General features: G+C 34.3%; 1 protein-coding gene across 1 annotated transcript in view; it reads left to right on the top strand.

The window, feature by feature from the left end:
- CEP170 (centrosomal protein 170kDa) overlaps positions 1-12,363 on the top strand; it is a 111,684-nt gene that overhangs the window by 44,618 nt on the left and 54,703 nt on the right. The window contains exons 8-10 of the mRNA XM_012644336.1: positions 1,347-1,823; positions 6,222-6,385; positions 6,572-6,865. Coding sequence (XP_012499790.1) covers positions 1,347-1,823; positions 6,222-6,385; positions 6,572-6,865 — 935 coding nt within the window. The remainder of the gene's footprint in view (positions 1-1,346; positions 1,824-6,221; positions 6,386-6,571; positions 6,866-12,363) is intronic.

Below are 12,363 nucleotides of genomic sequence, written 5' to 3'. Positions count from 1 at the left end.
TTTTGAAATGGATCTTGATGTCTTCTATGCCCTATCCTGCACATTTGATTATAGGATGTTACTGTCCCATTCTTCTATAACCTAAAAGCAATTTTATGATTGTCATTCAGAATACTTTCAAGAAATTAATTATAGCATCTAATGAATCCCACCAAGATTAAATATTTGAAACAATGTTTCAGAAGACCAAATGCTTTACTTAATTAGAAAAGTATTGCCTTTTCCTCCTAATAAATTGTCTGTAAATGATTTTTCTATCAATCCATTTATAAACAAATAGATTCTTGAGCTTTAAGGAAATATATTTCATTTGAACTTGCTCTTGACGATCTTTAAAATAGATGTGGTTCTTTTGCTTCCTCAACAACAGGGCAGTATAATCTTTAATTTTTAAAAAAATTTCTTTCTTAACATACTTAAAAGAGAGCATTTTAGTTATTTTAATTTATATACTTTCGTATATTTTATTTATAAATGCATCTATTTTTATACCTTTATATTTGTTTCTGAGGCACAGAAGAATAGTAATAGTGTTCCAGCGTTGCTTGCTCCTTCTCCCAGCTCTCGTGCACATTCTGCTTTGTAGAAATGTAAACTAATTTTCTTCTGGAGTTATTGGCTGGCAACTTAATTTTCTATTTTTACCTTATTTCTTTCATACTGCTGCTTGGATTGCAATGCTGCAAACAAACCACATGTTTTATCTTTAACCACTCTTTTAGTCTTTATAAAATGTATCTGTCTTCTTTCACACATCAGTAATATTATTTTTGTGATTCTTAAAGTAATGTTTCTGAATGTAATGAAGAATGGTAAGTGGAATCATTACTTCCAGAACATCACTTACATATTTACTGCATGTTTGTATCCTCATTTGAGCACCTGTTCTCCTTTGGAGCTCTAAGCGTGTTCATAGACATTTCAAATATTTCATTCTGGTGACTTGATAAGAAAATTCATGCTTTTTCTATCACTCTACATATATACAATGAACATGCATATCCATCTATATTTGATTTCAATTCTTTTGCACCTTGATGATTTCTAGATCCAAGTTGGAAAAATCATGGACCTAGCCATGCAAGATCCATTTCTTAACTGCTTGGCTGTCCTTTGCCATTGCTGCTCTTATCTTGCAACTCTTATTGGTAATTGAATGGCATGTTTATAATCAAGATTCTTTCTTCTCTGTGATGTTTGTTCTGTGATATAAATGCCATTGTTTTTCATCCAGACTGTGATCTGCCTTCTGATTCTCATGGAGTAATACAAATGGCCATCACCAGATGCCCTTAAGTGCCAGAAACTCCCAAATACTTTGAATTCTCTCTTATTTTTCTCATTAGGGTGCAGCATAGATGCCAAGCAAGTTGAGGAACAATCTGCAGCTGCAAATGAAGAAGTACTTTTTCCTTTCTGTAGGGAACCAAGTTATTTTGAAATCCCTACAAAAGAATTTCAGCAACCATCACAAATAACAGAGAACACTATTCATGAAATCCCAACAAAAGACACACCAAGTTCCCATACAACAGGTGCAGGGCATGCTTCATTTACCATTGAGTTTGATGACAGTACCCCAGGGAAGGTAACTATTAGAGACCATGTGACAAAATTTACTTCTGATCAGCGCCACAAGTCAAAGAAGTCTTCTCCTGGAACTCAAGACTTGCCGGGAATTCAAACAGGAATGATGGCGCCAGAAAACAAAGTAGCTGATTGGCTAGCACAAAACAACCCTCCTCAAATGATATGGGAAAGAACAGAAGAGGATTCCAAAAGTATTAAAAGTGATGTTCCGGTATACTTGAAAAGGTTGAAAGGTAAAGTGAATTGATCATTTCAGAACTTCCTATTTTGTGATAAAGGACAGTCTTCACAGTTACCCTACTTCTGTTAGATAATTATATGGCAGAAAAGTCTGCTTTTTCAAAGTTTAATTTTCAAGCTGAAAAGCAAGCCAGACTGCCATGTCCAACTTACTCAAAATAGGCTTTCTTCATTTTCTTGCCAAAATCACATTGGTTTTGTGAATTTATATTTATGTCATTAAATGTCTCTTTTTCCTATGGAAATATAAAATTTATTTGTTTCATCAGTGGAATTTCCTGGAAGACAATTCCCATTATTTTCTTGATTTAAGGAAAAGATATATTCAATTCTTTTATCTATTATGATGTCAATATCTAGATTTTGAAGGAAATTTCAAGCCATTTGGTATGGGCCAGCAGTTCTACTTGGGTAATATATTATTGATGGAGTGTTTCAAATTGTTCTCAGTGGTTCCTCATAAAACAGAAATTTTTGGTTTAGAAATACTTACTAGGAATCTAATAATTTAAAAATTTTTCAATATTAAGGCTTTATAAAACTCACAGATGAATGTTCATTTGTGAAATAGTTATATGTGCTATATTAGTGTAGCACTTGGCTAAAATTAATAATATATCTTTATGCTTATACATTGAGATATCAGCTGATCACTCTTTTCCCATTGGTTTTGTCAATTAAATTTATCTTAGAATTGATTGAATACAGATTTGTGTTAGTCTGTCCTACTCTTATTTAACAAGGTATCTATAAGGAAAACGATATTGAATAAATTGCAATTGCACATTAATCTGACTATTCTTTTACTGTATTAGGAGTTAATGGACTTAAAAAAGATGCTCTGAGATCAGAGACCATATATCACTTACCCAACACTACATTGGGTACTTGAACATGTAATAGGTACCCGGTAAATTGAATAAACAATGAATGACTTCTCTATGACAAGACTGACTCTGATTTAATCTGTACTTATGTCATGGCATTCTGATCAAGTAGTGAAGAAATGATATTCACATATGTACTTCTGATTTGCTTCTAAGACATTTCAAGATAGTGAGATGATGTGATTACCTAATTATTTCTTGGGGCCTATTACAATATTTAGTTATAATTATCAGCACTTACCTGGTACATGTACTTTTGAGATACGATTGTGAACTTTCACTTCTTCTAGGTAATTTTAATACATAATTGAGACCTATATACGTATATATAGGTTAAAGCTCAGGAATAAAAGCTACACATTTTTTAACTTACCATTTATATGAATTGGATAAATAATGCTGATATCCTTGGTATAGTTTAAGACGTAGTAGCATGATCCTCAAAAATTTAGAAATAACAGTCTTTTTTAAACCACTCTTAATAAATAAAAAATGAGTTAGATCCTTTTAAAAGATACCATTTTAAAATACCTTTATTAAACCCTTTTATAACTCATTTTATTCATTATAACTATTTTCTGTATTAACTGTTATTTTTAAGCCATCACTTTAAGACATTCTCTGCTCTTGAACAAGGCTCATTTGTGAACCTGATTCCAAATAGAGGCATTAATGTCCACATCAGTGTATCTATACTTTTGTGATTAGAAATTTAAAAATTTTATCAGAAGTTATATAATCAAATTACATTGTCCGTCAAAGTTGATTTATAGACAGACATATATTCCAATATGGTGCCATTGCTGAGAGTTCTTCTTTTCGATTTGTCTTTAGACCATTTTGCACACCATCCAAAAAAAGGTTTTTGTGAATATAACTCATTTTTGATACAGGATAGATCCATTTTATTTCTCCAGACATATTTATAAATGCCATGAGATTTTCTTCAAAAGTCAGCTGCCATCATTAGATAACAATTTTCCACAATTTAGGATATCAAACGTATATACCCAGACTCTAAATAAATGTAATTATAGCAATTAGTAATAATGTTATAAAAATTAGACTTTCAACAACTGTTTAGATCAGTCAAAAAATTTAAAGTAGGCAAAACAAAACAAAAACAAAAACCTTGCTCCTACAAGAGTAAAGTGCATGCGCTTTGGGACAGTGAGGAAAATAATGTTCACAAAGCCCATACACTTTTACCCTTTGGGAGAGTTGCAGCTTCTTTTGGCCACAGCTACTGACTTGGTACAGCTAACCTACCCTAAAAAATATTAAAAGAATGTCAACATATTTAGGCATGGTTAATAATAGGCAAAAAGGAAAGTAAGAAACTTAGGAGTTTACTGGTGATCTTTTGTTGAGTAAAAACAGAAAATTGCAGCTCTGATCAGTTGTCTCACCTTGTGTAACACTGAGAAATGCAGGAAGATATAATAATTTTCCAGAAGAGAAAATTACTAATCTATAAGAGAAGTTTTAAACTATAAGTTATAGGAAAGACATTTGAAAGGGCCTGACACCAGCAAGGGCCAAATTTTATACATTGGAACAAGAATTAAATTCTGTAAAGATGGTATTTTCGTTAAAATGTTTGAGTGTGCATCTGATATGGGTTATTTTTTCTTATTGTGTAGGAAATATTTGAGTTTAGTTTTTTCCATCTCTTACAAACTGGATTCCTTTTCAATAGAGCCCATACAATGATGAAATAGGTTGTTTATGTTTTTAATGAATTTTATATTTAAACTAGTGGTTTTGTTTGAGTTTTACCTTTTATCTGCTGTCCATGATTCCTAGCTTAACTACCTGAGGTAGGGATTCTATTAATTAAGCACCTGTTTTTATTCTTTTCAGATTGCATATTGAATAGTCAGTAATTTGAAGAAAGATCTTCAGATTTGTTGTTGTATCTGATTTTTATAGTATTGATCACTATCACTTTGATGGGAATGCTCCCAAACACCCTTCATTTTAGTCTTATTCACTCCCTTTGTTTCCCTTACTTTCATTGCCTTTCCAAAACTTCACCCTTTTCTGTCATTGTTCTGTCATTCTCAGTGTCATATGTTCTGTCATTCTCTCTTCTGAATCTTCTCTTTTTTTTTATGTACCACATTTTTTACAGCCAGTCATTTTGGGTTAACAATGGGTTAAATCATAACCCGTTGTTAACCTCTAAATTCATTAGGAACAAACCCATGAGCATTAAAACTCAACCCCATACATATATCCTTTGCTCCTCCCACCCCCAAGGCTTTCATTTCTGATAATTATCTTGTGTAGTACCACGTTATTCAGCAGGTGTTCACATTAAAATTTGTAGCCCAGGAAATTTAAAAATCAGAATTAGTCCACAAAGTATTGGAATGGACCTGGTTGACTAAATTCATTTATAGTTTTTAAAGAAGCCATCATTTAAGCCCTGATTTGTAATTTCATCTAAAATATGCATAGCATAACTCTTGACTTTCCAGTAATTTTGTGCTATAATAATGTAATTATCATTTGATTATTTCTTCTAAAGTACTTATTATTTAGGTAATAAGAATTTTAAATCAATGAAAAATCAAGTTGTTGTAGTTTCATATCTAATCCTTAACAGAACTGTGAAGGGTAACTACTTAGTGGTTTTCACTTGTTCTAATACAGAAAAACCTTTGTTAGGGAGCTGGTTTTTCAAAAGTCACATATATTCTAACTCAGCTCTATATGCTTTATGGAGAAGACATCTGGTTATATTTAGCACCATGCTATTTGCCCAGTAGGTGCCTGGATTTATGTAGGGATTTCATAGACTCTTCTTTTCCTTCATAGGTCTCTTAGCATGCTTTATTTAACTATTTGAAGCCACTGGAGTTTAGAGCACAAATTTAATTTCCAAAAACTCTCATATCTACAAAGATATTTGGGAAATATTGTGCAGTAATTAGTGGGAACTACAAATTTGAATCTTTGTATTAAGAAGGAGCTGTATCCTGAACTTTCAAAAGTATTGACCATCAGTGAAAGTTAAGATTCATCACACTTTTGTCGTATTTGTGTTCTCTTTCTCTGTGTAACAGTAAGCATTTTAGTGGTGTCACCCTTTGCTTGTCCTTCTTCCTCTCTGATGCTAGAGTCAAATTTTGATTGTTAAATAAGTTGTAAGATTTAAAGGCAGAATTAATGTTTTTTGATGTTATAATTATAAACTATCATAGATGATAGAGCATTGCTTATCTGTTAAGGCGTTGATGAATCATTATAAAGTTAAAATTTGGAGAAAGAAAGGCAATCCTATTCAGTTGTTTATAAAGGAGCTCATTGTTAGTTGATAAAATTTGAATGTAACCATTGCAGTTGAGGGAAGTTTGCAGAGCCTGTTACTGAACAGAACATATGACTTTGGATTGAAAGGGGGAGGGAGGCAAAACAAATAGCACTTTTGTATATGCTTCTAATTTTCTGCATGGGATTTTTTTCTTCTCCATTGTGCGGTTTCTTTTTCATGTCTAGGAAATAAACATGATGATGGTACCCAAAGTGATTCAGAAAATGCTGGGGCTCACAGGCGCTGTAGCAAACGTGCAACTCTTGAGGAACACTTAAGGCGCCACCATTCAGAACAGAAAAAGCTACAGAAGGTCCAGGCTACTGAAAAGCATCAAGACCAAGCTGTTGTAAGTCAAACTGCTTTTATGATTGCATTCTTTGATGAAGACAATCCCAGAAAGAGAAGGTCATATTCTTTTACTCAAAGTGTGGGAATCTTGTGTCAGGATGCTACATATTCAACAACACATACAAAACTTGAGAAAACAAAGTCTCCAACAGCAGATGCCAAAGTGGTTTCTTTGTCTTTACAGACTAGCTCTACGCATCACAGAGGGGGGCATGGTCTTCCACATGGGAAATTATTAAAACAGAAATCAGAGGAGCCATCGGTGTCAATACCCTTCCTACAAACTGCATTATTAAGAAGTTCAGGGAGTCTTGGGCACAGACCAAGCCAGGAGATGGATAAAATGTTAAAAAATCAAGCAACTTCTGCTACTTCTGAAAAGGATAATGATGATGACCAAAGTGACAAGGGTACTTATACCATTGAGTTAGAGAATCCCAACAGTGAGGAAGTGGAAGCAAGAAAAATGATTGACAAGGTAAATAATTGAAATTTGAGTATGATGTTAGTTCTGTGGTATATTTGACTGTTGGAAATTATTAGAGAGTCACATGAGATGTTCTCATGCAGTCAGGGTATTGGAACTTTAGGGTTTTGTTAGGGAACTACAAGACTAAAAGTAAAAGCAAAATACTTTCTGATTTCATTTTGCTTATATTCCGAATTTGCCTACATTTCATATATAAAGTCCTGTACATTTCAGCTATTTGAACCTTTTAAATTTGTGCGAATTTAAAATAGGTTTTAAAAATAGTATTCTTTGGACATTCTTGCCTTGCATTTATTTAAAAACTAAAAAGAAAAAAAAAACCAAACATTGTTATAACCCTGTTAACATAAATATAAGGGTTAGCCAATAATAGTTAACTGTAGGTTTCCTACCTACTGATTTCATGTTGGAAACAGATAAAAATACATATATTTTAGTTAATTTTGCTCTTTGTCCTTATTTTCTTAATTTCTATTCACTTCTGTCTTTGGCAATGGAAAAGAAGCATATAGAAACAAAATCAGTTTTTTCTTATGGGAATGTCAGTTTAGGCAAGTATATGCCCAGTTGTAATGATTGTCTACATTTCAAGTATGTTCTTTGATGTTATTGATTAATATGTCTAATGATTGTTGTATGGTTTAAAAGGTAGTCTTTTTCAATTTTGCCCATAGTAATGGAAAGTTGACTTTAGAATTAGCTATTTATTTTACTTCCCAGAAATTAGCAGCGTAAGTTTGGCTAACCGTTAATCTCGTATTTAAATTCTTGTTACTCAAAGTGTGCTCCATGGGTGAGCAGCATTAACATTACTTGGGAGCTTGTTAGAAATAGACTCTTAGGCCCATCCTAAACATACTGAATCAGAATCTGCATTAACACAAGATCTCCAGAGGCTGGGAAGGGGCATATGTATGGGAGAGGAGATGAAGAGAGATTGATTAATGGGTACAAACATACAGTTAGATAGAAAGAATAAGTTCTAATATTCAATAGCAGAATTGGGTGACTGTAGCTGACAACAATGTATTGTATATTTCAGAATAGGCAGAAGAGAGGACTTGATGTTGCCAACACATAGAAATAATAAATGTTTGAGGTGATGGATAACCTAAATATCCTGACTTGATCATTGCACATTCTATGCATGTAACAAAATAACACATGTACCCCATAAATATGTGTCAATGAAGATTTTTAAAAAACAAAAAAGCCCCAAGATCTCCAGGTGACTAATATGCACATTAACATTTGAGATGGCACCAGTTTAGATGATGAGTTTTCAGAATATTCTCTCAGGGAGTGAGAAAGATAACCCTTTGGGATGCAGAAAAACATTAAGACTTAAGTTGACTTTTAGTTTCATATTTTTTATTTTTATCTTGAAATATGTTCTATGGTATATATAATTGATTACTACATTAGTGTACGTAAATAATTTCTAAACATACATTTGTTGAGTAATACATGCTCAACATTTTTTACTGTTGGGATACACAACTCCAAACTCTTAGAGACTCATTAGTCTAGGAAATAGGTATTATGTGAGCAATATTATTATAGTTGTTAATAAGAGAAATACAGGGTTTAAGAAACATTAGAGATTTTAATCATAATGATTGATTTTTTTTTCCATTAAAAGATTGTTTTACAGCAAGGGATTATATATATTATAGTACTTTAGAACATGTACACTTGCAGGGAGACAGATTTGGGATTAAGTTTAAACTCTGCATGTACTAATAATATGCCCTTGGGTAAATTAAACCTCTTCAAGCCTCAATTTCTTTTATCTCTAAAATGGAGGGAATTTCACCAGAATTTTTTGAATTCTATGAAAAGAATTCAATTCAGTAAAGCATATAAAATGCCATCTTATTCTAAGAGTTTATAAATATTAGCTCTGTTAATTATTACTATAATTAGGAGTTTGCACATACGAATCTCTACACAAGCACTGACAAATCTTGGAAAGTTCTTTTGTCACGGAAAGGGTCAAATATATTTGCCAGAGTGGAAGTCACACTGTGAGGGACCTGCCTGGCCAGGGGAGCAGAAAGCCAAAAAGAAGTCATGGTTGCAGATGAGGCTCTTCAGGAAATTGCTAGATGGAGAGTATGATCACAAAACCTGGTTTACACCTGTTGCCTGTAATTACCATGAGCATCCTTTTTTCGTTCTCAGAGAGTCTCAGTTTTGACAGCAAATTGTATGGTCACACTACAGATAGAAAACCCCAAGATTTTAGAACAAGATTTATTTAAGGGGAGTAATGGCAGTACATGACTGGGTAGATAATTCAGAGTCATTCTTAGAAAACAAAGCTGAGACTATACTGCAGGGAAAAACAAGGGTCACTACATTATCTTGTGACTACTAAAGAAAAAGACCTGCGATTCCATTAGCTGTGGTTAAGTAGGAAACCATATTAAGGCTGATGAAAGTCAGGCTCTGGGGAAACTAAAGCAGGGAACCAGGAATCAAATGTCTGAAGAAGATGAAGTAACCAAAGGCCAAGAATAGCCAGAATGAGGGCATCAGAAGCACTTTGGGAGGATAGGAGTAGATATAGGCATCGTATCAAATTGCTTGGATGAGCTCTGTCATCCAGTTTCCCCCTTTTGAAGTTTGAGTGTGTGTGATGGAAGTTGGGGCCATCAGCTGTTGTCTGTCTGAATTTAAATATTCTTTGGTCTTGAAAATTTTCATGTGGACTCTTTTCTGTTTCCCCCCAGCATTTGAGAGCTGGTTTATTTCATTGATTCATTCATTTATCAATTTTTATTTAACACATTGACTGCCACACTAGAAAAAAATTTTTTTACTTGGGGCCATGGTGTTTTATTAAGAAAATTGAATAAAAACTTCAAAAACAAAACTATCCTTTCTAATTTAATAAAAAAATTGTTATTTTTTATTGTTTTCTGTGTGTGAGTTACATGCAACTTGAAAAATAGTTCATGCGGATCCCAAGGTGAAAAGACATGTGAGTTATGTATGCTTCACGAGGCCCCAGGCTCAAAACTAGCGTGAGTTAAATACAACTCACATGGCAGTTAATGTGTTAACATCAACTATGTGCCAGTCTTCATGTTGGGAGAGGACAACTCAAATTGAAACTACTGAGTTCTTTCCCTCAAGAAACAAGTATGTGGTGGGGTAGATGTACACGGTGAAAAATAAATTAAAAATAGCATGTCGAATGCCTTAATAGACATAAGTTTCCAAGAGGAGATCATCACTCTTCCTCAGAGAACATCCCTTTCTCAGAGAAGTCTTTAGCCATTTGATCTAAAGAAACTCCCCTAGTCACTGTCATCACCTTGTTTCATTTTAATCATAAGCTTTATCACTACTTCACTAGTTCCCTGTTTATTTATTTACCTTGCCCCTTCCCCTGGAAAGTCACACACACGAATGTAAACTCCATGACTGCAGGAACCTAGTGCCAGCATATAAAATGTCCTCAGTATATATTGAATTTAATTACCAACTGAGCTAGTTTTGAAACATATGTAATTAATCCCATAGCGGGCATGGTAGGTCGGGTTTTCCAGAAATACAGAGCAACCTGTTCAAAATCATAGGAGCAAGCAGGACTTGTTCAGAGGACCACAGTGACTTTTAGAGAGATGGGATTGGACTAGATATTGAAGTTCCTTGTGTATCATACTGAGAACTTTAGATTTTTTAATGCTGAAGGCAGCCGGAAATCATTGAAAATTTGTAAGTAGGGTATATAAGAGGTCAGGGATGAAAATACAGATTTGGGAATTATTTGACAATAGAGGGTAGTTGTCTCAGGCCATTTTGTGTTGCTATACCTGAGACTGGGTTGTTTGTAAAGGAAAGAGGTTTATTTAGCCTACAATTCTGCAGACTGGGAAGTTTAAGAAGGTAGCTCTGTATCTGGACAGCCTCTGTTGAGGGCCGCACACTGGGTCAAAAGATGACACAGGTCACAGGGGAGGCGAATACGTCCAAAGGGGCAAAACATGAGGACAGCCTTGCCTTATAACAGCCCACTATTAAGGAAACTAATCCATTTCCATGAGAACCAGAACTCACTCTTGAGACAGCATTTATGTATTCATGAGGGATCTGCCCCTGTGACCCAAACACCTCCTACTAGACCCTAACTCCCAACACTGCTCACTGGCCATTAAACTTCAGTGTGAGTTTTGGCAGGGACAATTCACATCCAAAGCATGGCAGTATTTGAATGCACAGTAAGAGATGAAATCAACCAGAGATAATGTATACAGTAAGAGAAGACAAAGTATGAAATTCTTAGCAACACCAACATTGGTGGACAAAGGAATGCGTGAACAAAAAAGACTGAAAATAATCAAACAGGAATAAGAGCAAACCAAGAGAACATAGCATCTTGGAATCAAAAGCAGAGTCAAAAAGAAGTAAGCAACAGTATTACATGATACACTGATGTTAAGTATGATAAGCACTGAATGTCTTTTCAGTTTTTCTCTAAAATACGTTGTATTCCTTGGTCTAAAAAAGATAAGCAAAACATATATTTGCATCTTACCTTGAGAGAAGTTGTATAGGATTAAAATAGGATTTCTTTAAAGATATGACCAAACTGAAATATCATATCCTTGTTTTTCTGTGCTGATAATATTTAAAAGGTACTGAGATAACCTGTTCCCCTACCCCCAAGTTATGGGATTACAGCATTTTGGTTCATAGATTTGTGCCATGTGTATCAATAGGTAAACATTATTTTATGCAAGTCCCCAAATTACCTTTTACAAATGCCTGATATTTATAAAGATCTGTTAAATTTAACATCTAAGTTAACATGGAGATGCAGTATAAGAAAGTGCTATTTACGGCCTGGATTCTCCCATAGTAATAATAATGTTTCTGAGCTGTGTTCCCCTTGACCTCTGTGAAGCAACCTTCCCAGGGAACCCATTACAGTACCAGTTTCTTCTCCTTACTTCTCCTTCGAAACAAGTACTCCTGAAGCAAGAGGAAGATCATGTCAGGGCTATTTCCTAACCTAAGTTAAATGAGAAAAACTGTGAAAGAAAAGTAAACACTAAATGAACAAGAAAACAATTGATAGAGGGCTTGAGGATCTATCTTTTTGAAAGAAAGATTTCTCTTCCTCCTAAATTTCATACCATAGACCGACTCTGCCAAATACTTTTCCTGTCCTGAGTTTTGATGCCTGTCCATTGTGTCAACATATGTCCCTCCATGTACCTCTTGTTAGCATATTTTCTTCCCTCTTAGGGCCAGGTCACTGCTGGTTCTGTAGGCAACAGGTGGTAGGGAAGAATCCAGAACCAGGAGAACTATAAAAAGACTGGAAAACAGGATGAAGAACAAGTACAGCAGTGAGTAAACAGCCCGAGAAAGTTAGTGCTGAGAATCTGAATCTGGGGTAATATTCCAAACTCTGAAGATCACAGCAAGATTTTAGATTAGATCCAAATTAGAACCAGGGAAACCATGATAAA

This window comes from Propithecus coquereli, unplaced genomic scaffold (genome assembly GCF_000956105.1).
Source record: "Propithecus coquereli isolate 6110/MARCELLA unplaced genomic scaffold, Pcoq_1.0 Scaffold210, whole genome shotgun sequence".
Classification (NCBI taxonomy): Eukaryota; Metazoa; Chordata; class Mammalia; order Primates; family Indriidae; genus Propithecus; species Propithecus coquereli.
This window is presented reverse-complemented; position numbering and strand designations above follow the sequence as displayed.